Source organism: Centropristis striata, chromosome 1 (assembly GCF_030273125.1).
Source record: "Centropristis striata isolate RG_2023a ecotype Rhode Island chromosome 1, C.striata_1.0, whole genome shotgun sequence".
Lineage (NCBI taxonomy): Eukaryota > Metazoa > Chordata > Actinopteri > Perciformes > Serranidae > Centropristis > Centropristis striata.
This window is the reverse complement of record NC_081517.1, coordinates 25449570-25471930: the sequence shown is the minus strand read 5'-3', so window position 1 is coordinate 25471930 and position 22361 is coordinate 25449570. Positions and strand designations below refer to the sequence as shown.

At 39.2% G+C, this 22361-nt stretch overlaps 1 protein-coding gene across 5 annotated transcripts in view; it reads right to left on the bottom strand.

Moving 5' to 3' along the window:
* LOC131973783 (dynamin-2-like) overlaps nucleotides 1–22361 on the bottom strand; it is a 31048-nt gene that overhangs the window by 4313 nt on the left and 4374 nt on the right. For 3 of the 5 annotated variants that reach the window (XM_059335882.1, XM_059335868.1, XM_059335876.1), the window contains exons 2-18: nucleotides 19616–19689; nucleotides 18351–18500; nucleotides 18070–18273; nucleotides 16624–16722; nucleotides 15370–15530; nucleotides 13883–14025; nucleotides 13580–13715; nucleotides 11407–11474; nucleotides 10875–11013; nucleotides 8222–8308; nucleotides 8031–8101; nucleotides 6505–6559; nucleotides 4475–4585; nucleotides 4125–4234; nucleotides 3926–4037; nucleotides 3382–3549; nucleotides 2514–2740 (exon numbers count right to left, since the gene is read on the bottom strand). In XM_059335882.1, the coding sequence (XP_059191865.1) occupies nucleotides 2514–2740; nucleotides 3382–3549; nucleotides 3926–4037; nucleotides 4125–4234; nucleotides 4475–4585; nucleotides 6505–6559; nucleotides 8031–8101; nucleotides 8222–8308; nucleotides 10875–11013; nucleotides 11407–11474; nucleotides 13580–13715; nucleotides 13883–14025; nucleotides 15370–15530; nucleotides 16624–16722; nucleotides 18070–18273; nucleotides 18351–18500; nucleotides 19616–19689 (2115 nt within the window). Of the gene's footprint in view, nucleotides 1–2513; nucleotides 2741–3381; nucleotides 3550–3925; nucleotides 4038–4124; nucleotides 4235–4474; nucleotides 4586–6504; nucleotides 6560–8030; nucleotides 8102–8221; nucleotides 8309–9182; nucleotides 9322–10874; nucleotides 11014–11406; nucleotides 11475–13579; nucleotides 13716–13882; nucleotides 14026–15369; nucleotides 15531–16623; nucleotides 16723–18069; nucleotides 18274–18350; nucleotides 18501–19615; nucleotides 19690–22361 lie in introns of all 5 variants that reach the window. The other 2 variants (XM_059335891.1, XM_059335898.1) reach the window with 1 other exon arrangement.

Below are 22361 nucleotides of genomic sequence, written 5' to 3'. Positions count from 1 at the left end.
GACCCAGAAAATGTCTATTTTGACAACAAGATTGACCTTCTGAGTGACTTGGAAGATATATTGGTTCTCATAGATTTTATATGGCTGCAATCTCCGATTGGCTCCCATCAAAAATTGAAACATATTGTGATAGAGAGCATGGGGAAAAATGTGGAGCCTTTGTCTGATGTGTCCCCTTTATTTTGCAAAGCCGCCTGATTAAAACAAGTAACGGTCATTTTAAAGACCTGGCGGCTGCCGTTTTGAAAATGGGGCATTTCTTGGAGTAAAAAATTGGAAAACTTTTAGTATATTTTTAAGTAAATCTGATACTACAGTAAACCACTGAAAAACCTTTTGTTAGAATTTTTTAGGGTTAAACCATATTTGCACCCGACTATTTTTTTTTTTTACACACAACACAGAATTTTGGTTCTTCAGAAATGTTTTGTTAGGATGGCAACTTGCCTCATCTGTACCTCTTTTTCAGAAACTTCAGATATTTACTGTTAATGACATCAATACCTCTCAAATATGTGTCTTTATTTATAAGGTATATTCAGATCATGAAAACTTTCCAAAGTACTTTAAGACTTATTTCAAATTTAATTCTTAGGTTCACTCTTATCCAACGCGTCAATCTTTAGATCTTCATCCTCCAAGATGTCTTACATGCAGAGGTCAATGTATTGTTCATTTTAGGGGCACCAAATTATTGAATACCTTTTCCCATCTGGCAAAGAACTGCATCTCTATAACATATTTCAAAAGATGTCTAAAAGCCCATTTGACTGCTGTTTTAAAATTCTAATTCACACACAAATACACTTTTATGTCATGCTCATATTTTTGTTTTTACATGGTTATTTTTGTTATTGTCATTATAACTTGTTTTTGATGTTATACGTGTTTTTTCTATTATCAGTTTGTTATTACTTTCTTATAACTATGACATTTTAGGTGGAGACCTTAAATAAACCCATCTGGGTTTTCTGTCTCTCCCTTCACTTTACACTATTTGTTATCTTTGTCATTTTATGTAATTCCAACTGTGCAAATAAATAAACCTAAATAAAAATACAAGTGATCTTGATAAAATCATGATCTCTTATTTCAGTTAGTGAAACTGCTGATTTGGATGAAGCCTATTCCACTAATTTTTTCCGTATACATTTTTCATAGGAACTGAGTTTGAACTATGCTGAATCTGCTAAATGGAACCGCATCAAATGAGTCTGAATAACCACAGACAAGCCTGGCTTATGGAACAGCCCCAGGAGACAAACCAAGCAGGGCAATGTACAGTGTCAGCGCCCTCTGGTGACCACATTATATAATGGTGACACCGTTTTTAAAAAAACCTCAAACCTAGCTGTGCGTGTCTGCAGAGAATGTTTCTACAATGCTTAGAAAATAACACCTAGAGGGAAATTCTTTTGGAATGCTGGTTTTATGGATATTGATTGGCACAAAGCCTGGCTTGTTCCTTTTACATTATGTGTCACAAATAAAATCAGAGAATTACATTTAAAAATTCTACATAACATATACTCATCTAAGGCATATACATCAAAATTAAAAATCAAAAATTGAGGGAAAAACAGTATTACTTATTTTGAATACAAGGAAAAGGACTTTGTTTTATTGCCAACTTCTATATTTTATTAGGGAAATTTCACATCCATCATTTAAGCTGTTTTTGATTGAAGTGAATTATTATTTTAAGTCTCTTAACCCTCTGGAGTCCATCTATTTATTGAAAATACACATGTTTATTTACAGTAATAACTTTATTTATATATGCTATGTAGACAAACTGAGAAAGCCAGTTGAAGTGCAATCATAGGAGTTTTCACAGTGTGCAATTTTTGTTTCTAGACCATTTTTAAATTGTGAATTTTCTTTCTACAATGAAAACTATTACCACTTTTAATTTACATACAAATAGACTGTTTTGTTGTTTTATCATTTATTATTTTTTCTTCTGTTCCATAGACACCTGTGTCTTTTGTTTGTATTTTCGGTTCCGTGCAGCTTTATACTTTATAAATTAAAATAAACTGAAAAATCTGACTGATAGCCAAGTTTGTGTGGAGAAAAAGGAGCCATGCATGTGATGTAAGGACAGACTGAAAGATGTTAAACAGAGACAGAAACGAATGCATAGGAAGTTGACAAATTTGAACCAAAATCGCCTGGACTTCAGAGGTTTAAGTTGATTACTAATAAGAAATGTATATCTATAATGATTATCAATGCGGATATTTTCAACCAATAACCTGTCACAACAGTTAAAATTATAATTTTCATTTTATATGTAAGATTACAAAGTCCACCAAAATTTTATTTTTCTTTTCTGTTTCCTTTACTTCTTTTTTCCCCTTTGACCCTTATAATACTATCATATGTAATTATGCTGGTACTATGTTACTATTGCACAATGTAAACTGAATTCCTTGTTTGTATTGCAACTTTCAATAAAGTTGAAAAAAAGAAGAATGTCTGTAATGTTATTTCCTGTCACTGTTATTTACCTTGGGTCCTTGGCGATCCAGTTGTCGTCTACTGGCGGAGGCACTGGGGTAGAAATAGTGGTGGTGCTGATGTCTCCTATGAGGACCAGGGCCTCTTTCAAGGCATGATACATCCTCAGCATCTCATCTCTCCTCTGAGCCTGCTCTGGCGACTCCTCCATCAAACTGCCCTGGTCCCCGGCCGAGTACAGGTAGGCCAGCAGCTCGGAGTGGATGAAGTCCTTCGCCTGGAGACGAACCGGGATGTTAAGAATTATACACAACATCATCATCTGACTCGGGAGGATTAAAAGCTCGGACTGGATTTCTACTGCGCTGACTTGGACTTTCTTGCCATTTCCCTGCAACTGGCTGAGTAGCATGTTTGCATTAGCACCTCTTCTGCTCTTATTTACTGTACTGTTCCCACAAGAGGTGTCTCAAAGAAATGGATACCAAAGACACCACAACCAGTCGCATATTTCATACCATCGAAAAGACACAAACTGTGATTTTGAATCTTTTATATATTTTAGGACCCTTCCAAATTGGGTTGCTCAAATGTCTAATGACTTGACCCTACCCTATTTTATTGACATTTTCAGTACTTATGACTGGCTGCATTCATTCCATTTTCATCCTCAAAACAGACATTGAGTTCATAGCAACCATTCAGTACATACAAACAATTATGTAAAAAAGAAATGTCTTGTTTTTCTCTTGCTTTTATTGTCTGGGTATGTTCAATCTAACCCTGGCCCTGATTTTATATTTTTTATTATATTACTCATGTTAATGTGAGGGGTCTTGTTCCTAAATTGTATTTAGTTAAAATCTGGGCTAATTCCACAGATACAAGCTCAAAAAAAGAGATAAACAGAACACGTACACTGTTGATCATGAGGTGCATGATGGTCTTGGGCATGAGGTCTCTGATGGACTTGTTGACGATGCCGATGTATGAGTCCACAAGGTTGCGGATGGTCTCCACCTGGCGCTCCAGCTGCGGGTCCATGGACACGGTGTCGCTGGGAACCATTGCATCTTCGTTCTCGGTCTAAATGAAAAAAAAAAAAATTAATTAATGGCCCTGAACATTTATAGCTGCTACTACTCTGAGCGATGAGTTCTTAAATACACACTATTTTCTGCCAATGTTAGACATACAGTCATGGAAAAATATATCAGACCACCCTTGTTTTCTACTTGCTTTCTTGTTCATTTTAATGCCTGGTACAACTAAAGGTACATTTGTTTGGACAAACATAATAACAACAAAAATAGCTCATAAGAGTTGAATTTAAGAGCTGATATCTAGACTGAAGAAAACAAGGGTGGTCTAATAATTTTTCCATGACTGTATATATGCACATTTTAGTTTATTTGTGCACTTTCTCTTTAACTTGCTTAGTTTATCCTGTGTTTATCTGTACCTGGTCTTTCTCTGGGTAAACACCCGCTCTGAGGAACGAAGCCTTCCAGCTGTCCACATCCTCCTGAGTGTCACATGCCAGCTCAATCTGACGCAGGTCTTTATACACATTCCTGACAAACACACACACACACACTAAGTAAGATAAGAATAGATGAACAAATGAACATGATTGTTTTTGGAGATCGTAGCATTCGCACCTCTGTTCAGTATTGAAGATGGCAAAGACATGTTTGCTGGACATGAAGCCTTTTTCCACATCTCTCAGCTTCAGGTTGTCGAGAGGCAGCATGTACTTCTTCTCTTTCTCCTGATAAAACAAATTGACGTAATGATCATTATAAATCATCAACTCACAAGGGCAACTTCAAGTGATCTCTTTAAAGGTAGAAAGATACTATGCAGTGGCACTTTTATAGACATAACAAATTATTATACTAGTCGCTGCAACTTTTTCTTTAAAAACAAGCCCACTTCCTCGCTGTCCCATTGAAATGAGGAGAGTAAACTATACGTTTTTGAGATTTTACTGTCCCGTGAGAAGCCTTACCTCCTCATCTTTGTACCAGGAGAGAGCCTCGGCCGTCAGGACAAACCAGTAGTCCTTGGATCCTCCTTTCATGATACTGATGTTGATAGTGAGCCAGCCTCTGCGGATCACCTGCACACGAGAGCCCGACAGTTGACTAAACTACACACAGGAGGGCTAACACGTATCTACAGAAAGCAATCACAATACTAAAACAAATGAAAGATACAAACATAGACAGATACAACATACATGCAATTCTGTATAAAATAAAGAGCACCGTGCAGTCAGATCAACCTATGCTTAATGAACTGAAAATACACCACAAACGTAGAGCCTGAATGCTCCAATAAAAAGTCACCTTCTCTGCATCCCTCTCTCTGTCAGACTGACGGACAAGAAGACAATGGGAACAGACACACAGGGATAATAAGCAGACATATGCAATACTCTGGTCTGGGTGGTGAAACCATGAATGTATTAGAGTCAGTGAGTCAGCTGTGCACCAATTTGTCTCAGTGGCAAGCTGTGGTGCTGCAATAAAAGATTCATCCACATCCCCCTGTGGCCTTTTTCCATCATTATAATAGCACTTTTGGCAGAGACGGAGTGGGTGCCAAAGAGGAGGAAGACTTTCGGATTCGATCTGATCTACACTTAGGCAGGTTTCTGTTATGCCTAGGCCCACATCAAGTTTGAAATGCAGGCTTTCTTTAAAAAGAAATCATTAAAAAAATTTAAAATCGCCAAAATTACATCATTCATCATAGCCAGAAACTGTAAAAACAGAAATGACTGCAGATCTTTACCTTTCTTTCGATCTTCAAATTAATTAAGATTGACAAATGCTTAACATAACAAAATCTGATCTCACTAATCTACATGTCGCATTTAAAATTCGGCCTAAAACAAACCGTTTGAACAAACCAGATTTAGTAAAAAGACAATAAACTCTATATTTCTCAGCGCAACAGCCATGAGTGACTCAGCAGAGATCAACTGTCATGTGACAAAAAAACTGTAAAAATCAGGCTGAACTGCAGGCTTTTTACACAGAGCAGAGGGGAGAGGACAAAACAGAATGAAAGTAGAGGTTGAAAAAAAGGAGCCCCCATTTTTCTCAATATTGGTAACAGTATGAATATTTAGATTCCTTCTTATTCCAATTATTGTGATATAAATTATGAAGGAAAATCTACTTGCATTATTTTTTTTTATGATTGATGGCAATATAATGGTGCTTTACTGAGTATTGAGTTCTCCCTACTTCCAGCCCAGTTAAGTCTTACATATTGCAGTGAAAACCAGGCCACCATGAGTAAAATGTGACAGGAGCTGATTTTGACAGGAGTCTGCAGGCTGACGGTATTATGGAAACAGTTTAATGAGGGCTGGGGCTCAGTGAAACTGTTGTCTGTCACTTGGTTTGTGACCCAGGCAGTTTATTTCTTCACACAGCTATGTAACAATCAGAGGCATGGATAACAAGGCAGGCTATTTATGTTTCATCATATCCCACAAATGATCAAAACAATACAGAATCATAACAGGGTGAGGAAAAAAAATATTTTGACCTATTCACTGGGTGAGAAACTTGGAAAACTGAAGTAAATTGCTGTCATCTTGGTCCATGGTTTCCAGTTCCCGTGACACATTCGTTAGTGTAACTCTTTCACTTCCCTCTTCTTCAAGCAGGACCACAAATCTTGTTTCCTGACATGGACTCAATGACAGTTGACTCCCCCACCCACCCAAAGAGGAAGTGACAAGTGGAGGTGCAGAGGGGGTACGGTACTTACAAGAATCTCTCCCTGGGCCGTAAAAAGGAGGAACAGAAGAGGAGAAAGAGGAAAGGGAAATAAAGACAAGAGGGGCAAAGACAAGAGTGTGTAAATGTGAAGCAACGAAGGGCAACAATGACAGGAGAGACGGGCTGAGACAACGACAGGGAGAACAAAAAATAAAGAAAACAGCAGGAGAATGCAGCTGTATGACGCTACAGTGGTGTGAGGGCTTTAAATGGTGTATATCTGATCAAAGAGGAGAGTTACCTGATTGGGCATGACTCTCTTCTTGGTGGCGTTAGCAGCGGTCCTTTGCTGGGCACTACAAGAGAGAGAGGCAATACATAATTATTATGATTATTATTTAGATATTTCTGATAACACTATTACTCAGGGCTACAACTAATGATTATTTCCATTATTATAAGGTTTTCTTAGTTAGTTTGTCTATAAGATTGTGAAAAGTGCCCATCCCAATTTCTGCAAGAACAAAATGAAGTCTTTCAATAACTTAATAAGTGACCTTGCTGATAAAGTTACAGTAGCTTCCATAATTCAAGGTAAATCAAAAACAATTTCACAACTATTTAAATATACTTAGTTCCATGTATACACATTGCTAAGCCTCTATCTTGATTGGCAGGTCGCCATTGTAGTGACTTGTCAATCACATTGTAGCCCCAAAAGCATACTCTGTTGTACTGTCTATTTTACTCTAAATTGACCATAATTAACAAAAAGAACATCATGTGGTAATAAAGAAGACTTGAAACCAACTATTGAGACCATAAACTCATTATGAGAATGTTAATTCATTCATTCATTATCCTTAACCACTTATCCGCACTCAGGTCGTGGGGGGCTGGAGCGGATTCCTAATGAAGGGACAATGAAGCTTCGTGAAGCTTTATTTTTTGACCCCACTAGATAGGGCTTTTTAAAAAAAGGCTATAGCAATGGTAATTGAGTGTGTTTTCAGCCCTTTGTTAAACAAAGAGAGCCATCTCTTGGGCTCTGTAAATAAAGCAAATGCTTTACGAAGCTTCGTTGTCCCTTCACTACCAATTCCCACACTGGGCAACAGAGAGTACACCCTGGACAGGTCACCAGACAATCGCAGGGCTGACACATAGAGAGAGACAATCACGCTCTCATTCAAACCAACGGGCAATTTAGAGTCACCAATTAAACCCAAGTGTATGTTTTTGGACTGTGGGAGGAAGCCGGAGGACCTGATGAGAACCCACGCTGACACGGAGAGAACATGCAAACACAGAAGAGTAGCCTGAGAATGTTTACTGAGGTAATAAATCAAGTGATAATTAGGGTCGTTTCCTCATAGACTTCTAACCAATCAGACTACAGGCGGCTGTGGCTCAGTTGGTAGAGCGTTCGTCCAGTGATCGGAGGGTTGGTGGTTCGATCCCTGACCATGGCAGCCTACATGTTGAAGTATCCTTGAGCAAGGTACTGAACCAGTCTGCGCAGTCTGTAGTGTAAAGCACTTTGAGTGGTCGCAAAGCGACTAGAAAAGTGCTATATAAGGGCAGGTCCATTTACCATTACCATTTACTACAACACCCCCTGCTGGCCACCAAAGAGAATGCAGATTTAAGGCACTTTTTTAGACCTGGAGACTACGCTCACTTCTTTATAAGCAGTCTGTAGTTTTAAAAGCAGCCAATAATAAAAATATTTAGTTTCATATTTAGCAAAGAAAATTTTTATTTTTGAGAAGTCTTATTTTGCTTGAAAAATAATGATCAAGTCAGTGTCCTCAACAAGTATCTTACTTGGCAAATCCAATGAAGTCCTCATGATTAGTGTTGATGTAGGAGAGCTCAATGTCAATCAGCAGCAGCACCTGAGAGGCAAAACATTACACCTGTTATGTAAACAAAGAAGTGAGACTGTACAAATATACAGGTGGACTGCATCATGCTTGCACACGCACACACACACACACACACACACACACACACACCTGGTCCTTGGTCTTGCTGTCTCTCTCTCTGACGTAGGTGGTGACGATTCTCTCCGTCTCTTCTCTCAGCCGAGGGTATGATCCCAACTGTAGACGCATACACAGAAAACACACACACTGCTGCAGGCACCGTGATCACAGGACACACACCTGTGCAGGCTTACACAACACTGTGAACACTGTGTATCCTCACAAGCAGCTACACCCAACCACTTACAATAAAAACACAGTATGAGGCAAGAGATTTGACACATGGAGACGGAGGAGGCATGCACTAATGGACTCCTTATCAGCTTGAGATGTCTTGTCAGCGATAGATGTTGTGATAGTTTAAAAAAACAGTTAGCTTTGGCATAACGTCATCTCAAACTGATAGCGAGTCTCGACAAATCAGGGAGGAAGTCGGAAAAAAATATCAGATTAAAGTCTAGAAAGAGATGGGGATTGGGCAGGGTCTGGTGGAGTCTGGTGAGGGGTTAATCTTTGGTGTCAATGGTGCAGAAAAGGGTGTATCACAGGAGAAAAACATTAAAATCTCCCTTGACAAGACAGGGTGGAACACAGTTACAGATGTGCCATTTTTAAGCAGCCAAATTTCTCAGTGTGAGGGTGGGGGTCTGATTAGATAAGTGAGGCAGGGTGAGGGGTAGTTACTGTATGTAAATCACCAATCACAGTGCTGATGGGGTAAATGGGCTTGTAGAGGTCCAGGGTCAGAATGGGAAAGAGCTCTTGTACTGTAGATTGGTCATTAAAGAGGGTAAGGTGTGCTGAGTGAAGCCTTTTAAGCAGCGGTGAGGGGGAACGATCAACACTAATAGACAACGACAAGTTAGTTGATTACATTTTTTCTTTTCTTTGACTGATCTCTATCACTCTTTGATTGAAATTCCCTTCACTTTTCTCTCTCTTTATTCTTCACTGTTAAATCTCTTTAAGTTTCTCTGCTTTTCCTGTTTACCTTTTCAGTGCACTTCCTGATCAGGGCGGCAAGCTCGGTGACGACGAGGTCGACACATTTCAGACAGGGGTCTTTCAGCTTAATGATCTGCTTTTTCACTATGGCCTCAAACGCCAGGTCTGGGGTGAACAGGCCTGTCCTGTGGTGAGGCATCATGGGAGTTGGAGGTTTAATGTCAGGTGAAGGGAGGAGGCGGTGTAGCATGGGCCATGATGAGGGAAAAGGGAACAGTGGCAGAAAAATAATAGCCCAAAGTTGGATGAAATAGTTTTTGGGGAAAAAAAGAAAGTTTCAAAAAGGAAAAGAAAGGATGGAGATTGAGGAATATGAGAAAAAAAAACAGGTATTTAGTTAGTTCTACTTCATGTACAGAACAGAAACAAGCTGCAGGTTCCTTAAAAAAGTGTTCATTACATTTAAACCTTCCTTTTCATTTGTACCTTCAGAGTCAGCATACAGCTTTTTAGCCAAGCTAGCATCATTGCTCGATGGGTGACAATGTGAAACGGTCTGCCACTTTGGTCCAGACCAAACTGCTATTACATTTTGTACAGATCATGTTTCCAAGAGGATGAATCCCAATCACTTTAGTGATCCCTTGAATTTCCTCTAGTGCTGCCATCTGGTCAAAATATCAACTTGTTAAATATTGGATAAAACTACTAACTTCCAAAATTTGGAGATGGTGAACATGGTAAACATTACACCTGCTAAACATTAGGATGTTAGCATTTAGCTCAAAGCACCACTGTGCTAGCCAGCTGCTAGCTAGAGTCCTAAAGGTACAGTTTGGATTTTTGAATTGAGTTGTATGAGGTATTACAGTCGATGGTGGTCAGCATGTCAGCCCTTTCCATTACATCCTTACATGGTCTCTTCAAGCCACCAGACTGCTTTGACAAAAACTGTCATTTTACCTCACAAAACACAGCAGTTGATGGTCTACCCATTCCTTGATTGTTAATTTGTTTGTGATATTGACTTTGGTGAATCTGAATTAACCCTTTAAAACACCAAAGTCACACAATAACAAAAAACAAACTGCATGTCAGGTGGAAGCTGTAGACCAGGAACTCCCCTGTTTTACGTGATAAAATGACTGTCTTTGTCAATGGATCTGGTGGCTTTGAAGAGAGCATAACTGCTTTAGTTTCCCTGCTGAAAAGGCTATCTGACGGCAAGGTAAAGCAGTAAAAATTCACATGTAGGTACTGTAGGTAACACACCGACTATGCATGAGTACCTCATACAACCCCACTTCAGTAAACCCAAACCATCCCTTTAAAGTCTTGTTTCAGCTGTAGCCTAAAACCAAGCCTGCAGCTTGTTTTGTAATGGACGTGTACTGGAACATGTAGCAGCCCGTCTGTTTCTAACCACACAGCCTTTCAGAGACACCACTCTAGTGCACTGCAGTACAGCCAGGACATTCAGATACATCCACTGATGTTCATACAAGTGAACTTCAAAGCAGGACTGTAAAAAATGAACCCTCCCTTTGAATTCATCCAGTTTATTTTTCAATCCAAGATGCCGAAATTATGTCCAAAATAACACAGCTAAAACCTAACATGGCTGCTTTATGAAACTGCTTGGCGCCAAAAAAAAGCTCCTGGCAGCTCTAAAGTTGGCTGGCCTCTGTGGTGTGTATGTACGGGTGTGGCAGCCAGGCAGGAGACCATGCAGTGATACCTTATTAGTGCACTGTCTGACTGTGTTGATGAGCTCCTGGATGACCAGGTCGATGCATTTCAGACAGGGCTCTTTCAGCTTAATGATCTGCTTTTTCACTATGGCCTCAAACGCCAGGTCTGGGGTGAACAGGCCTGTCCTGAAGGACATACAGACAAGACAGACATGGAGACATGGAGCAGGAGAGGGGGGGGTATTTAGGCACAAGGGAAGAGTGTGAGACAGGCACACGGATGGAGGACGACATGAGAAGACAGACACTGAGGTAGACCAAATGAGGGGTAGTGGATGGAAACCTGGAGGACAGCAAGGAGGCTAACAAGCAGCAAAGGTGATTCAATAAAAACTGCTCACAGGTAAAAGATAGACAGACAGAGGAGACAGCACACTTAATGGAGACATGAAAAACAAGACATTAACATCTGAACACTAAGAAGACTGAATGGACACAAACAAACAAGGAAGCAAGCTGGCAGACAGGTGAGCAGGCATAAAGGCAGATGTGTGCAACATGTGCAGTTTGCAGACTTGCCTGACTCCGTGGATGTTCTTGATGGCGTAACTAATCTCTTTCCTCAGCTCCTTCTCATCAAACTCCATCTAAGACACAGGGGCAAAAAAAAGCTTATATTTTATTTGTTCTATGCAAAATGAATGCTTCCTTCTGTTGCTGTGCCTATACGGACACACAGACAAACGAGGCCAGACAACAAGGATGGTCTGAGGGTTTGTGTGTCTTTCTTAGCCTTGGATTAATGACAGGGCTTAGGCAACACAGTTACAGTATGGCACTGGTATTTATAGACTGCCACATCAGTAGCCGATCATTAACTTAATTATGACTGCTTGAGCCACTTGTTCACCCTTAGTAAAGAAACAATTCCTTTTGCACAGTTGCTGTTAACGTGAAAAAGAGAAATAATTTACATTTTATATAAGTCATTAAGACTGATAAAAAATATGTGACTTTAGAACTTGGTATTTTTCATTTGTGGACAACCATTTTTGAAATAGGTCCAGTATGTAACTTCATGTTCACTAAAAGTGCTTGTTTTTGCCACTGACAGGATCAGACTGTGAGTAAAAGTGTCTGACAATGTGATGGAGAGAACCCCACAGAGAAGGAGGAGAGGAAAAATATCGTTCAGAAGTCTCCAGAGAGATGGAAATGTGAGTGAGAGTTGGAGAGAGGAGAGCCGGAAGGTTTGTTCAAGTACAGAAAGTGCAGCTATTATAAAAAAGATTTCCAATGTCATGGCTGAATATTTAGATGATTTCAACAATGTGGATGAGGTTTTCCAACTTGAAAGGCCAGAGTGTACGGAAGAAGAGATTCTATGATTTGATGAGATGACGAGAAGAGAAAGAGAGAGAGGGGGACAATAGGCAGAGGAAGGTGAACGAGCTGCTGCAAGGTGACGGAGCTCGGGAGACTGGTGGTGTTCCTGTGTGTGTTGTACATCCTGTCACATTTCAGAATCAGACTTCTCCTTGAGTGATTGGGTCTATATTGGGTCTTCCAGACAATCTGAGCCTGTCAGTGGCAAAGACAAGCACTTTTAGTGAACATTATTCAAATCAAATTCAAATTCAAAATGACTTTATTTATCCCCAATTGGAAATTCAGTTAGTCTGGTATCTCTTGAAGAATGAGACAGCCTGATGGCTGTAGGAGCGAAGGATCTTTTGAATCTCTCCGTCCTGTAATGGAGAGAGAGGAGCCGTCCACTGCTGTTTTTTTGGTCCATAAAGGTTTTGTGTAGTGGATGATCTGGGTATTTCAAGATGGCCTTGAACATGTTGACAGGTCATCTCTCCACCACCTCCTCCAGTGTGTCCAACCTGGCTCCAACCACAGAACCAGCTCTTTAGACCAGTCCGTCCAACCGCATTCACCTCTGTGTCTGATGCTGCCTCCCCAGCAGACTGCAGCATAAAACAACACACTACCACCACAGACTGATAAAACATCTGCAGCATCTTACTACAGATGTCAAGAGATCTGAGCTTCCTTAACCCATTTAGGCCTAAAACGCCTGGAAAAAATGCCTGGAAAACCTATGGTTGATTTTAAAATAACCCCCTAAAACCTGAAGTTTTTCTGGAAATTCAACAGAAGTGTCAACACCTACTAAACAGCCTCCGTAGCAGATAGAAATGAAATTCAAAAAGTATTTGAGAGCTTATACCTGTTATATCTGAGCTCCCTCCGCTATAGTCGTCTTCTGCCATGATTTCAGTTCTGGAAAAGTTCCATGTTGCATTGCGACACTCCAACATGTATCCTGATGCATTTCATTGGCCAAGAGACCGAAAATAGGTGGAAAAAAATACAAATACTACAAAACGACGTATCCGCTTTCCCGGCTTGAATGGTAGAATAACGCAACAGCGCCCCTGGTTTTAATGGTAGAAATGTGGTCATGCTTTCCCGGCTTAAATGGGTTAAAAAAAAGAGGCGGCTCTGCCGCTTTTTGTAGAGAGCGTCGGTTCAATGTTACAGTGACCGTGCACAATCACCCTCGTAGCTCGTTTCGTGGCTCTCGCTCAATACTGGACCAGTTTTATGACTTGTTGTCCCCGTAAGTCACTTAAACAGAAAAACGTGGAAAAATGCCTCCAGTTTTAAAATATCAAAGTTCCCCTTTAAAAACCGATAAAACACAATGAGAATTATGAGGATGAAAATTCATAACAGCGGTCACCTTCACCAGCTCGAAGGGAAATCGCTCATGGAAGATGCGGTTGATCTTTGCTCCACCTGACAGGTTGGAGGTGTCCACCTGATCCCCAGAGCCCTCGATGCACTTCTCAAAGTCCACTCCAAACTGCTGCACCATCCTGCAGATTGTACATCGTATACATGACATGTCTTCACTTTTTGAAATAATGTGCTTGTGTGTGTGTTATATGTGTGTTATAGTGTATGTTGCTTATAGATAAGCAACATACACTGATGCCTGTGTGTGTGTGTGTGTGTGTGTGTGTGTGTGTGTGTGTGCACTGACTGGAGCAAGGCCTTGGTCTTGCGTGTGGGGTCGTCAGGGCGGAAGTTCTTGTACTCCTCCACCTCTTTCTCCAGAGACAGCAGCTGGCTCTGCAGCTTACTGCGTAACCCTGGCAACGTGTCGCGGATGTGGTTGGTAAGTTGCTGGAGAGACACAAAAGTAATATTTATTTTTTCCAAAAATACACAGTGTAGGGGTCACAGCTACTCCACAAGGTTCATTTGGATTAAAGACTGAATGCAGTGAGAATTGTGTCAACAAATGTATGATTGTATGATTAATGTTGCTCTACATATCTCAAGTTGTACATGTAAATTAACTATAACTCATTTGATTTGCTCACTCACTAATCCACATGAAATATACTTTAATCTGGCTTCCTACAACACATAGACCTTCAAGATCGCATGGTCTATTGTTCTTCAAGAACAAAAGGGCTTCCGCTATTTTGATTTATTTAAATGACCGCCCTTCGTCAGCCATTTTGTTACACATTCTTTCTCACCCACATTTCCACTGTAAATAGTCTTTTAGATTAGTTATTGTGTGTTCTGTTTGCTTCGCTTTATTTAGAATAAATATGTTTTTGGATTAATATGCTTCTCCTTTTAATGTTGCACATGAATGAATGATTTGCTAACCTCTGCTATGGAAAGAACTCAAAATTCCTTCAACCGTTACTAAATATTAATAAGGTAACTCGATTATAATTATATTCATAATTAATAATCAATGTTCCAAATTGATAATTTGTTAACTTTATGGGACTGATTCACTATAATTTGCTATCTTTCCTTTTTCTAAGTAAAGAGGTGGTGCCCCGAAAATAACTTTAATTCATTTAAAGTATTAAATATTAATTTAGTCAATTTCTGATAGCAAAATTGATCTAAATTAGCTTTACCTCTAAATATTTTGGTACCCCTGCTGGAGGCAATGTGTATCTGAACCAGATACCCCTACAACAGTAATTCATTTCTTTTTAATGGAAGAATTTTAATGCAGAGGAAATGTTGGCTACTTACTTGCATTTAACTCTTGCTAGAATAAAACTCTTTATGTGTGAAAAATTTGGGAAAAAAAATACATCCAATCCAAGACATAAACACTCACTCATATAAATATATATATAATTCTATCTTATTATATTTATTATTATTTATTTATTATACTTTATCACTGTGTACTATTTTATGACTAAGATGACCATTAATGTGATTTTATTTGTATACATATTAGGAGTTCTTAAATTTTGTAATTGACAAAAAAAAAAAATTTAAGTGTAATTTCAGCACAGTGCAGAAAAATCACCAAGACTAAAACAAACTTTTGAGAAATAAATAAAAAGGCAAACCAAGAAAAAAAAAGAAATGTATCTTTATAAAATGAATTTAATAGGATCTACAGTGTGTGTGTGTGTGTGTGTGTGTGTGATCAGGTGTGTGGGTGTGATCAGGTGTGTGGGTGTGATCAGGTGTGTGTATCACCTGATTGAGGGTCTTCTGCAGGTGTGGTGTGCCCATGCGTTCTGCAATGTGTCTGTATGCAGGGTGGGACAGGAAGAACTTCCTCTCAGCAGCCAAAGCAGCGCGGATGTCTTTCTTTCCATCAATGTCCTTTTGACTGCGGTTCACCACCCCGATGTAACCTACAGAAGAAATACAGACAAGGCAACGGAGGTTTTATAAGAAGGAATGTTTCATTTCCAAACCAATTTGTAGAATTACAAAGGAAACACAACAAAAACATAAACCCAACTGTTCCAGCACCAGCCCCTGGTTGCAGTGTGTCCGGATTAGGGATGGGAAAAATTAATCGATGAAAGGTTAATGGTCGTGAAGAATTTGGTCGATCACATGTTATTTTTAATCGATTTGTGTATTTTTTATTTTAACTTTATCTACGACTGCGTATCAGTATTCACTGAACTGAAACACTGCTGAGCGTTCAGTTCTGCGGCCATACATCAATAAGCCAATGAGCTGAGAATTAAGTTGGATAAAGCTACAGTTTGCAAACTGAAAGTTGCAAAAACAATTATAAAACACACAAAAATACAAGAGTATTAATTTAAGCAAATCTAGCTTACTGTATTAAACCTTGCTAGCATGAATTACTAGGTTTATTTTGAGCCAAAACGTATTTAAACACAAATAAATATGCAAGATTACTGTGAAAACTAACTTCCTGCCTCTTCGGGGGCTAAAACATAAAACATTGAACTCCTTGACGTTATCTTAACAGTATAATCTCACTCGATTTAATATAATGATGACAGGATCAAGTCTCTTTTTGTCCTTACAAAAATAAAAGTGTCTGTTATCAAAACAGGCTTTCACAAAGTACTATCTAATATCTTTTATTTTACCCTTGTATGCATAGCGAATAATCAATTAATTGATCATTAACGTTATAGATGTTTGAGTTGGCAGGTTTCTTCCAAACGCCCATCCCTAGTTAGGATATTAACCTAGATTAGGTTTTTGGTATGTGGCAGACTTGGCCATGTTCACAAACTGAGACTAGACTGTTAGTGAGTTTTGATTCGCAAACCAAAGATACGAAAAACGGTAAATATTGTTCCACGTAACCAGCAGAAGGTTGCCTGGCTGTGTGGTGCTGGCAGTGTTTTTATACTCGTAAGTGTCTGTAAATATTGTAATATTTGAAATGCGATTGGTTGATTCAAATAAAGCATTTAGTGTGTGTGTGTGTGTGTGTGTGTGTGTGTGTGTTCTCACCTCTGCGGAGCGGCAGCAGTTTGTTTTCCAGGATGTCTCGTGCGTCTGTCCCCTCGTCCATCAAATCCAGCTTTGTGATCACACCAATGGTCCGTAGACCTAAATAATAATAATAATAATATATTATTTTTATGGAATCAGGGGTGTAACAGACCAGCATGTTTTCGTGAATATCAGCGCTAACATTACTCAACACTATTAGCCTAATAATGTGTGAGGCACACGACCAGCTTATTTTACCAGTTTATGTAGTTGTACTCTAATATAATGTAAAAACTTTAACTTTGAAGGTTCATTTAATATGCAGTGAGCAACAAAGCAACCTTTCGGCACAGTAGCAAGGGCTTTGTTTTTCTACTTGTAGTAAAACCAAGTGACGTTTTTTGGGCATTTTTATAAATACTGAGTGTTTGGATGACAATGCTAACATAAAGCTGTTCAGCAGGTCACACACACACACACACACACACACACACACCCTGTAGCTGCAGTTCAGTCCTCAGCAGGACTGACCATTTTATATTTTGTTTACACTGTCAATACTAATGTTTACACTGCTTTGTTTATTACTGCAATACTAGTATTTATTGTGCAATACTTCCTGTTTACATTGCACTGTGTGCACCACTTTTGGATCTTCACTTGAAAAAAATATACCAAAAAAATATCTATATACAGATATTTTTCTGTTGATTTTTATCTTGTATATTATATTTTTGGATATATCTCATCTTGCCACTTATTATTGCTGCGTTTTTTTTAATGCTGATGGCCTCCCTGAGAGCTACCAAGCAAAGTTTCGTTGTTTAACTACAATGACAATAAAGCCTCTTATGTCTTAACAAGTTTATCTTCTTGTTCACCTTCTTATATCAGCATGTTAGCACACATTCCAACATTTTCTTAGCATTAGCCCTAAACACAATATACAACTGAGTCTGGTTCGGATGGCATTAGTTTTGCAGGTAATTGGTCATAAATCAAAGTATTAAGGAAACTATTATTTTTAATCTGATGATGGCATTAGATGAAGCGTTAATGGAAAACTGTAATAAGCTGTAATAATTATCTATTCTATAGTTAAAAGCCTGCATCTTTAATAACATCTTCTTGATTGAATAAAAGAAGGCCGAAGGTGGGGATGATTACATTTAATTATATCTCTACTAATCTTATTCAACACATCTATGCTGCCAGGAAGTCTTTTAATAATGTAACTGTTAATTATTGTGACGAGACGGCTCCTGCGCTGAGGCAAAGATTAATAGAAAGAAGAAGAGTGATAATGGCTGCAAGATACAGCAGAATATAATTAGATTTGTACCAAATTAAGAGCAAAAAATTGCAATATATAGACAAAATATTAAAGTATCACAAGACATACAGATTAATATGATCCCACACAACAAACACAAACTTTTTCAAGGTCTCACAAGGTCCCCTTACCCTGAGGGTCCACCTCCTTGGAAATCTTGAGGGCGTCGGAGTTGGCCAGGTCAGTGTTTGCCGGGGTTACGGCCAGGATCAGGCAGCTCTCCTTGGTAATGAACTGCATCAGCATTTCCCTGATCTGGTGCTCAATGTCCACAGGCTGGTCCCCCACGGCTACTTTGGTCATCCCCGGCAGGTCGATCAGGGTCAGGTTCAGCACTGAGGAAAGGAATCAGTCAGAGGTTGGAAACTGGCACATAGATGACTGAGTGTGTATGTGCATGTGTGTGCGTTACCGTTAGGGGAGTAGACACGGAGGTTGATGGGGATGGGGGAGATGCCCTTGTTGGATCCGGTGAGCCGGTCAGTCTCTGCTTCAATCTCCGTACGGACCTCATCAAAGTCCACAAACTTACGTCCCTTACAGTGCAGGAACTCTGCATACTCTGCATGGACAAAATGACAGATTAGACAGACGAGAGGGCGATGGATAGAAATTAGGGGTGCACCGATCGACCGATTTCCTTAATTTTGCGGGATCGGCCAATTATTTTACGTCAAACCGATCTTATCTAGCGATCTTATCTACCTCTGCAAAGGTCTGAAAGTGCGTCTGCACGTACGCGTACCTCTACTACTATAACAAAACCAAAAACTCAGGACACTTTAGTTATGGTTGCAGTTCATTTGTTAGTTTGTCCTGTGAATTGTTCAATATGAAAGTTCAATATTTTATTATCTACCTCAGACATTGTGATTTCCTTTATTTGTTAAAGCAAAATACTGCTGTGTTATTGTTTTTCAATAAAATAAGATTCAAACATTGAAGGTTTATGCTCTGAGTTATAAAAAAGTATCGGCCAAAAAATTGCAATCGGTGCACCCCTAATAGAAATAAAAATATAAAAAGATGTAGGACACAAAGAGTGGCAATGCAGGAACTTTGAGGTAGTAAAAATAAATTAGTTGCATAAAACATGTTGTAAGCCATCAATAATTGTACATTTGAATATTTATACAACTATATGGTTTATAAGTTGTGCTGACGATCGTCCGAGAAATTTGCTTTAATTTTTTAATCATATTCTAGTATTGCAGATGGAATAAGGCTATTCTTTATTGCTAATTTCTATCAATTTCCATTAGATTGAATGGTTAACTTTGGCTACAAACACCTAGCTCTGTCTCAACGTTAGTATGAAACCAATATCATCTGAATTACATATTATTTTCGGGAAAATATTACAGTATGCACACAGTGGACACTACGCTGGAATAAACATCCCACAATGCAATGCGGTAATGACCACGTTTAAAACAGAGAATGGTGGGCTGCAACCAGCGTGTAATTTATTTATTTATAGTTAATTTGTTTAGTTTTGTTGTCTTATCTAAAATATACCAGAAAAGATACAACCTACTATTTATTCACACAAATTATTCACACATTTTGGATGTAAAATGCATATAGTACGCAATTTGGTGCAGCAGAGATCTTACAATGCTTAGATTTAAGAGCACAAACTGTTTCCTGACTGTTTGACTCATGAACACAACTTGCCTGCTTTACAGTTAACCAGCTGGAGGATGAGAGGACGACGGGTGACAATGCCAGATCCTCTGGGCAAGAAATCCCTGAGAGAGAGAGAGAGAGAGAGAGAGAGAGAGAGAGAGAGAGAGAGAGAGAGAGAGAGAGAGAAAGAGAGAGAGAGAGAAAGAAAGAGAGTTTAATACACACAGACAACTTAGGGACAAGGATATAAACAGACAAATGGTTGACAGACACACGTATAGAATAGGGATGATTTGAAAAAAAAATCTTAATGTGATTATCTTTGACTGATATTGCAATTGTGATGTTTATTTGTTTATTTATTAAGGATCCCCATTAGCTGGTATCTTAGTAACCAGCTAGTCTTCCTGGGGTCCACAGGAACGACACAGAATATACAAAAGAAAATCATATTCTCACATATCATACATTTACAGGTACAGTCAATCACAATATACCTGAAAAGGGTAAGAAAAGAAAAGGTAAGAGCAACATTTAAAAATGTACAGCTTGTATAAAATAAGATTTCCGTTTCTTTTTAAATACCTGTTTACTTTCAGTGCAACAGAGGAAGTGAGGCAGATTATTCCACAGAGCAATTTCTCTATAGATAAAAGATCGAGATAAGGCCTTTGTGATTCACTATACTTGAGGCAATGATCATTTTTGCATCATTATTCTAATCTTAACTGAAAAATATATTAAGGGCACTCAGAGAGCGCAGACCTCCGCTGATGGCTGACCTATGTCACAAAGTTAATGTTCCGACCTGTGGCACCTTTATGTTAATTTTCCCAGTCGGGAACTCATTTTTCTGATTATCTGGACACTGCTGAATAGAGCACAAAAGCCCCATCTCACAAGGGCAATGAGAGTGAGAAATAAATTGTGTATCTGCCTTGTGATTTAGGTCTGTTCCAAAATTTGATGCCACTAAGATATTGCACTACACTAGTCTCCCTGTGGGCTACACGGTGGTTTGCAATGAAAGAAAACTCCCAAAAGCACCAATTTCTCACAGCTGAAACCATAAATTATCTGGCAATTTTATCTGATTTCAGTGACTTCGAGTTGTTGCAGATTAATATACTAAGTGGAGTAAGAAATATCCTATCTTTATTCAAGATTTTCAGTTTGAGAGCATGATTTTATTCCTTTTCAGTGAAACAGCTCCTTCTCATGCTCACATTTTGTGCTCACCCTCAGATTTCTGCTGCTTTCTTTCAAAATGTTTGCTTGAACTCAAAAATCACATTTCTTCTTCTTGGACACAAACATTTTGCTCACACTCAAATATGTCCTATTCAGATCTAAAGTCTACGCGCTCAAATCTAAAGTCTGCGCTCTCAAAACTTTTGTGCTCACACTCAGAACAAGCTCGTCCTCTCAGGTTGAGGTGTCTGCTCAGACTGAAGATGTCCCTCCCCTGCACTTATAATAGTGTGTTTCACCGGCCAATAGGGAGACAGCTAGAGTGTGGACCAATCAAATGACGGATGCTGTGTCTTTGGTGCGTTCCTTGGCCCATTTTTAAGTGCTCTGTAGGGGCGGGTATCGTCCGTTTGTAAAACTGCTTCTCTCTTAAAATACACCAATTTACCATATTAGCCAGCTATTTGAATCGTCAACTGTTTAAGACGCCAGCATATTTATGTATAATTAATCTTAAGTAATCCTAAAAATGGTTATCTTAGATTTTTTCTAATTTTATATTAGCAGGATATATTTTATCTCTTGAATAAAGATAGGACATTTCTTCCATTCAGTCTTGCCTCACAGCAAGAGGGTCGCCGGTTTGACGCCGGCCTGCGGCTCTTCTGTGTGGATCATGTTCTCCCTGTGTCAGCGTGGGTTCTCTTCAGGTCCTCCAGCTTCCTCCCACAGTCCAAGAAAATGCACTTAGGTTTTATTAGTGACTCTAAATTGCCCGTAGGTGTGAATGAGAGCGTGGGTGTTTGTCTCTATGTGTCAGCCCTGTGATAGTCTGGCGACCTGTACAGGCTGTACGCCGCCTCTCACCCAATGACAGCTGGGAGTGCGGATAAGCGGTTAAGGATAATGAATGAAATAATGAATGAATGAATGAATGAGTGAATGAATGAATGAATGAATGGTCTCCCTGTGTCAGTGTGGGTTCTCTCCAGGCCCTGTGGTTTCCTCCCACAGTCCAAAGACATGCAGCTTAGGTTTAATGGTGACTCTAAGTTGCCTGCAGTTGTCTGTCTCTATGTCTGCCCTGCAATTCATAAAGGATAAAGAATGAATGAATGTTGTTATGTCGATAAAATTCCAAATTATAGTTCAGCCCTAAACAAGAACAAGAGAAATCAAGTGCATTCTCACTGATCTCTGATCAAATATGCAGCATCATGGTGCTTTTTCTCACTAAATAACTATAAACTGGGGGGAAAAAAGCCAATGAGCACTTTGTCTTTAAACATTCTCATGTCAAAGTAATGAACATCGAGCTGTATAAGGGATCTGCAGTGCCTACGCATGTACATGTGTGCATTATTGATGCAAGGCAAAGATTAACTTACAACCCTATTCATTATGAATAGTGCAAAGAGAGAAACATGTCTCTGTTTCCCTTCTCATTACACGCACGTTCATCAGATGGAAACTCCTGTTCAATACAGTTGTGATCATTTCCAGGTCACTGACTACACATCTCTCCAGGCTGTGAGATGATGTCTGTGTCTGTCCGTCCGTCTGTCTCTGTGTTTACCAGGTCAGCGGCAAAGACTGAGTGGAG